Genomic DNA, 7,248 nt, shown 5'->3' with positions numbered 1-7,248 from the left:
TATGGAAATTTTTTTTTTATTTCACGGAAAAAATTTTATATTAAAAAATAATAATTTAGAAATTCTAAAAATTTTTAAATTTCAAAACTTTACAGAATGTCTTAGAATATCGGTGGCCACCAACTTTTAGTGAAATTTTTTTTTTTAGGTCCCAAAAAAATTTTAACAATAATAACAATTTTTCTCTTACAAAACTTTACAGAATGACTTAGAATACCTGTGGCCATCCACTTTCAGTGAAAATTAAATTTTTGTACGTGGTCAAAAAAAATTTAATCAAAATGAATGCGATTCATATAGTGATGTTTGATACCTGTGGCCACCCATATCGTGCTCATATATTGATGTTTCATATCAAAATGGATGGGATTCATAGTATATTTGTTCATAGGAAATTGCATGTCATAAACACTCAACATTGGCTCATTTCAAGGAAACATTTTCTCAGTCTTTCCATCAAAATGGTAAGCTTCGTCATGTACATCATTATGTGTCCGTAATACGTGTCAATAGTTCTTTACATATTCGCATAACCTTCCTACTTGTCAGTATAAACGTGGAGGTCATTCGTATAGAAGACAAGCCTCTTCCTCGTCCTCGTCCCCGTCCCTTTCCTCTTCCCCTGTCCCGTCATCTAATCCTCAACCACAATATGGACACGTTGGCCCTTCCTCCAACACTCAACAACATGTTACGGGACTTGGCCACATGCGAACTGAATCTCCTCCAGTTCAATCTCCTTTAGCTCCCTCTCCTTCCGTTCCACCCCATTATTCGGTGGAACAATCGAATATTGACGGAAACACAAGTCAAGAAGAGAACCGATTCTTCATATGCCCATTTGGAGATTCATAAGTACTTCATTTTTATTGTAGTATATGTAATATTTAGGGCTTTAGATATTGATGTCAACTGAATTGTCGATGTTGCACAATATCCGTATGATTGCAGATTCACGGATGTTCCGTCTGTTGTGAGGGAATTGAACAAAATAGTAAGAAACTTTTGGATGGGAGAGTATATTACTTACAGAAGGGTTCCACAAGAAGTGAAAGAAATATGGTGGAATGAGTTCAGGGTAAGATTTACATATTTTATTTTCTCGCAAATTAAGTTTGGTGTAGTATATTGATGGTCAAGAATGATGTAAAGGGACCAGAACAACTCTGTAGTTTTCGATACCTAAAGGACCAGATATTTTCCCCGACATGAACTTTACAAAATCTGTCTATATTTGTCTGTTGCATGGTTATGGATATGTGATCATCATAATAACTTTCAATTTGTGTTTTTATTCATTGCAGCGGAAGTTCAAGTGGGAGGAAGCGGAAGACAATGAAGTGAGAAGAATTTTCGATAAGAAAATTGGTGATTTTATGCGAAATGTCATGAATAGAGCGAAGATCAAGCAAGTGAAGCTGTCTTTCTTTACAGCTGACAATTGTGCGGCAATTAACAGATTTTGGGCATCTGAACAGAGTTGGCAACTCTGTGAGCAGAATAAGAAGAATCGATCTTCTAGTTCTAGTGATGGGTCAGCCACATATGCTGGGGGCTCTATCAACATTGCGGAGTATCGCAAACGACTGGTAAGTCTGTTAAATGAGTTATAAGTTAATTTAATTCAATTACTCATGTTTACATTTTGTAGACACAAGAATTGGGGACGGAACCGACATTTGCAGCTACATTTGAAAGCACATTTCAAAAGAAAGATAAGACATGGACTGGCGATCGAGCAAAAGCTGTTAATATATGTAAGGTTATACTTTGGCTTATATGTAAACTATAATGAAAACCATGAATGCTTTCAATATTTATGGTAGATATATATATATATATATAGTGATTTTATTTTCATCTACATTGTTAATGTAGGAAAAATATGATGAACTTTTAATGAGCAGTGCTAGTGGTAGTGATGATTGTCCTGAGTCCGGGCCATCAGTTGATAATATGGCATTATGGATGGAGGCAACGGGTGGGGTGAAAAAAGGAAAAAATATTTGGGATGGGATCGTTGTCAAGGATGTACATGCCGAATAATCCTGGAAGTTCATCATCCACTGCGACTGGTCGAAGGAGGTCACGACAAGACGAGCAATTGACCCAAGAAGTGCATCGTCTGAATAATTTACTTGTTCAGAAGGACGGACAAATAAATAACTTGGAACAACAAATGAGACTCGTTATGCGACACCTTAACCTCAATCGCTATGACGATCCTCCTATACCTCCAGCCAATCCAATAGGTGATGGGCACAATGATGACCAACACATTGATGCCGAGAATGCTGCTAATGATGATGATGATGATGATTTTCTCCGGACTTTCTAGTTAAAATTCTCAAAATCGGGGGTAAGCTTGCTTCATAATCTTGGTTTTTCATAATTTCACTCATATTCATATGTTTATGTTCGTCCTGAAACATATTTTTGTTAACCCTCTTGTTATTTTACACCTAGTTCCACATCCATGCATAAACTCTTCTTTTATATTCTGGACTGATTTATGTATCGACATTTCCTCAGGTCTCGACAAAAGTGACTACTTTTGGTGTTCTGCCATCGTACCAAAACTGCATCTTCTTGTGTATGGTTTTTCTGCGTCTTCTATGGTTGTCCCGTCTCTTAGTTCATGTTTTGAATGTATTGTAAGATTGGATATCAAATAGCATCATGTCAGACTCTGCAACTTTCCTTCAGTTATTTGTTTCAATTATATGTCATTGTGGCTGGTTTGTCAGAATCTATGGTTTGTTCGTTTTTCTGTTTCAATTATATGTCATTGTCTCCTTTGTTTGATATGGACAAGAATTTATGGCCGAAATGATGTAAAAATAGCGACGAATATTTTAAGCCGAATTTTGCGATCATTACAGTTCGTCGCTAATTTGCGACGAATACATTTTGCAACGAATTTTGCGACGAAATTTGCGACGAATTTTGCGACGAAATTTGCGACGAAATTTACGACGAATTTGCGACGAATTTTGCGACGGATAGCATTCGTCGCAAATTTGCGACGAAATATTTGCGACGAATTTTGCAACGGATAGCATTCGTCGCAAATTTGTGACGAAATATTTGCTACGAATTTTGCGACGGATTGTATTCGTGGCTAATTTTGCGACGAACTTTTAAATTTTCCGTCGCAAAATTTTGCGGCGACCTAGTAGCGACGGAATTGTTTCCGTCGCAAAATTCGTCGCAAATTCGATTTGCGACGGATTTTTCCAAATTTTCTGTCGTAAATTTCGTCGCTAATCCGGTGTTTTTTTGTAGTGCGATGGTCCAATGGAACTTGTTCTTTTTGCCCAGATGCCAAAAGTACAGACTGCGTGAAACCGGGAAGCTCCCGACGGTCCCATTGGTCCCGAGCCGCACATACCGGGTAATGCATTTTATGTGCAATAGATGGTGTGGAAAGGAATCAAAGTACACGAGCAATCCGAAACATTGAGCTTGAGGTAGCAGAAAGTGGCAACGAGACGTGCAGGACCTGCATATAGAAATGAATTGAAGAATCATTTGATGGTGGAGTTACAAAGAAATCAAATTCTAGCTACAAAAGTTATAAAAAAAGAGTACAAGCTACAAAAGCTTCAGAATTAAAGTGGACGGTGCATTTGTTTTATGAAAAATCATTGAGTTGGGAAATATCTTCCTAAGATGATTGCTTGTATTGTTTATACAAATAAATGAACTAAAAGTATTTTCATCATCGATACAAATATATAGGCATGAATGGTTGTAAATAGTAAAACATTTTAAATTGATTAATTTTTCTAAGTGATACACGATCATTTTTAAAATGCAAACGGACCTTTAAAATATTCTTCTTTTCCACGCAAAAACGAAGAATCAAAACAGAGGTGGATTGGAAAAAGGAAGAAAGTAAATAGAAGGAGAAAGATTAAGCATCGAAAACTAAAATAATCGACACTTAATAAAGCATTTGTGGAGGACAGCTTGTTTGATGATCAATTACTTATAAAAATTGCAAACATTATGCATTCAAACTGATTTAACAGTTCATTTTGTTAAGTGGTATGCTATAAGTATTTTGATAATACGTTTCCTCATAGTTTAAGTTTTAAGGGAAACGGTATGTCTAAAATGATGTTACAGCACCCGTCAATGGTTTAAATTCTGGCACTCTTGTTTTCGGTTTATCCCCATGGTGAGGTTAAATTTTCCTTAACTAACTCCTTTTTCTTACATTAACTAACTACTTAACAAGTGCCGTGAAGACACAAATTTTTTTTTTTTATAATAATTCATGTTATGGATACATTTTTGACATATTTATTAAACATTTAAACTTTTGAAAACCATTGGTCCCTGCTTTGCCCAAAAGAAGTATGAGCGGCTGTGTGACAAATTAATGTGGTTGGAGAGTACGAAATCATAGGAACAATTCATGCACGAAATCATATCAATCAGTGTAATCAAGGTGAAAAGACGTGGCAATCATTATCGAACATGCATGCCACCTCCGTTGAAAACCTATACCTTACGAAATCCAACTACTCCGAAGTTTAGTTTATTTATTACGACCCAATAAATCCCCATTCTTCTTCCTTGGACCAACCTGAGGAAAAATGAACTCCCATCAGGGGACTGCCGTAATTCTAACGCTCCTCCTCCTCCTGGTCTCAACATGCCATGCCCTCCCCAAAAGGCCGCCCGGCCTGAGCCAAGCCGGCCAGTTCCTGGCCCCCCAGAACGCAGCCCGCGCAGCCATCCAGATGCCACCGCTCGCATGGGACCTGCGCCTCGCGAGCTATGCGGATTGGTGGGCTGGGCAGAGGCAGCGGGACTGCGCCCTGATGCACTCGAATGGGCCCTACGGGGAGAACATATTCTGGGGCAGCGGCACAGGGTGGAACCCAGGGCAGGCGGTGGCAGCATGGGTCTCGGAACGGCGGTGGTACGACTATCGGAGCAACGGATGCGCAAGGGGACAGATGTGCGGGCACTACACCCAGATAGTGTGGAGGAGCACGAGGAGGGTCGGGTGCGCCGTGGAGGTGTGCCTCAATGGTGGCGGCACGTTCATGGTTTGTGAGTATGATCCGCCTGGGAATTACATCGGAGAGAGGCCTTATTGAACAAATTTATGGTGAGGTAATTTTTCGATGTGCCCAAAGTGAATCGAGGGATAAATTGTTTCGACTTGTTGGGCAGCTTTGTTTGGCTCTTGGTGATGGTTGTTCAATTCAGTCTGTTATTAATTCGCGTTGCTACTCTTTGGAGTGATGCGCACACGTTCATTTATGTATGATTCATATTATAATACAAAAATATTCAAACCACCAGGCACCAAGCCCGATTAATCATTGCGGATGTATGAGAAAACGTGCCATCCTATTCTTTTTATTTTAATTTTCTTTGATAAGCTAATATTATATTTATCAAACTGGCGACAGCTATACTCACTTTTATGTTAGCTTACTTTCCCAAAAGGTGGTACTTCGATTGAAAAGTGCGCATTTATCTTCATTTGCACGTAATTCACTAATATTTTAACACGGAATTTGGGGAGGGTGAGATGAAAAAAAAATTCCTCAAAGTCTATATTCTGTGCCGGTAAATAAAGTTGCTAATAGACACATAACAACTCGTTCAAGTTAAAAAGAATTTCAGATGTGTGTCCATTTGTACAGATATTAAAAGACGGCGGATTCTTCTTCTCCTCGGTCCGCTCCTCCCGATAAAAAAAGGTTAAAGAAACAAGTAATGTGAGAAAAAAAGGGATAATGATATAAATGATCCATGAACTTTGGTCTAATGTGTAATATGATCCATGAACTTTTAATTTGATCAATGTGGTTCTGGAATTTTAGCTCAATGTACAATGTGGTCCCCGAACCTTTAATTTATTCAGTGTGGTCCATGAACTTTTTGTATATGTTCAAACTAGTTGTTAGACTATATTAAAATATTTAATGTTGTTCCTGAATTTAAATTAATGGAATGACAACATTGAATATTTTCATATAGTTCAAGGACTAGTTTGAACATGTATAAAAAATTTAGAGATCATAATGAACGATAAAAGTTCATAAACCACATTGAATATTTTCATATAATCCAGGGATTATTATGAATATATACCAAAAATTCAGGGACTGTATTGAATAAATTAAAAATTTAAGGATCACATTGCATATTAAGTCAAAATTAAGGGACTAATTATGTCATTTTCTCAAGAAAAAAGTATGACATAATATAGTGTTAAAGAAAAGCTTCCAAACCAGGACAAAGCCTTTTTACTTTATTTAAATTAATGTGGCCTGACTTTTCTTCAAACTTTCAATCGAAATCGTGTCAAATGGAGACTGAGGGAGGATTTTTCATTATGCTTCAAAAGAAAATAGTATAGTTTTCCATACGTTTTGATAGTAGAGATTTCAATGTCATTATCCTTATCCTTTTTGGGAAAACACATAGTTGTCAGAGTGAATAGTGCACATATTAAAGGAGGGGTTATTATAATTTTGCAATTTAAAGTCAACATTACACGCACAAAATTCACGTAATTTGCTCCATCAAACACTAGCTTTATCAAATTGATGTCCTGGATGTATTTCATTTAAATTAATTAGTGAAAGGATGTTGACTATATTGAGGATCTAATTAGATCAATTGAAAGTTGCGGAACGACATTTCACATTTATCAAAAGTGATTTAATTGAATCGATTGAAAGTTTAAATATGACATGACCATAGATAAAAATTGATAGACTACTAGTATTATTATCTTTTCCAGCAGTAGAAACTTCCAATCAGTCAACTCCCCACAAGAAAAAGCTACAGTTTCATTGGACAACCCGCCTAGAATTGACCACCTGGTGATATCATATCAAGAGCTTTGCTCGGCTACTAACAATTTTAGCGAGCAATTTGCTCGGAGTAGGAAGCTTTAACTTTGTATACAATGGGACTCTGGCCAATGGGACAAACGTCGCACTCAAAGTACTGAATCTCCACATCGAAGGTGCCCTCAAAAGTTTCGATGCAGAATGCGAGGTTTTCCACATGATCAGGCATCGGAATCTCATCAAGGTGATCAGCATGTGCACAAATGTCGATCTGAGATCTCTAATACTGCAATAAGTGCCCCACGAAGAGCTTGGAGAAGTGGATTTACTCCAACAACTATAACTTGGGTCTCCATTAACGTTTGAAGATAATGGTCGATGTCGCAACAATGATCAAATACCTCCACCATGGCCAACCAGA

The 7,248-nt window shown here is 37.5% G+C and overlaps 1 protein-coding gene across 1 annotated transcript; it reads left to right on the top strand.

Moving 5' to 3' along the window:
• Positions 1–4,604: 4,604 nt before the first annotated feature.
• On the top strand, positions 4,605–5,146 carry LOC115665528 (pathogenesis-related protein PR-1-like). Its single transcript, XM_030587401.2, has one exon. The coding sequence runs from the start codon at positions 4,605–4,607 to the stop codon at positions 5,112–5,114; it is 510 nt and encodes a 169-aa protein (XP_030443261.2). The 3' UTR covers positions 5,115–5,146.
• Positions 5,147–7,248: the final 2,102 nt, after the last annotated feature.

This window comes from Syzygium oleosum, unplaced genomic scaffold (genome assembly GCF_021117445.2).
Source record: "Syzygium oleosum isolate NSW1041296 unplaced genomic scaffold, Sole_v2.1 Sole_v2.04, whole genome shotgun sequence".
NCBI classification, from domain to species: Eukaryota; Viridiplantae; Streptophyta; class Magnoliopsida; order Myrtales; family Myrtaceae; genus Syzygium; species Syzygium oleosum.
The sequence above is the reverse complement of the archived record's forward strand: the minus strand, read 5'-3'. Positions and strand labels throughout refer to the sequence as shown.

What these genes read in the sequence shown, in the direction of transcription:
- LOC115665528 (XM_030587401.2), top strand. Translation starts at nt 4,605, where the DNA reads ATGAACTCCCATCAGGGGACTGCCGTAATTCTAACGCTCCTCCTCCTC.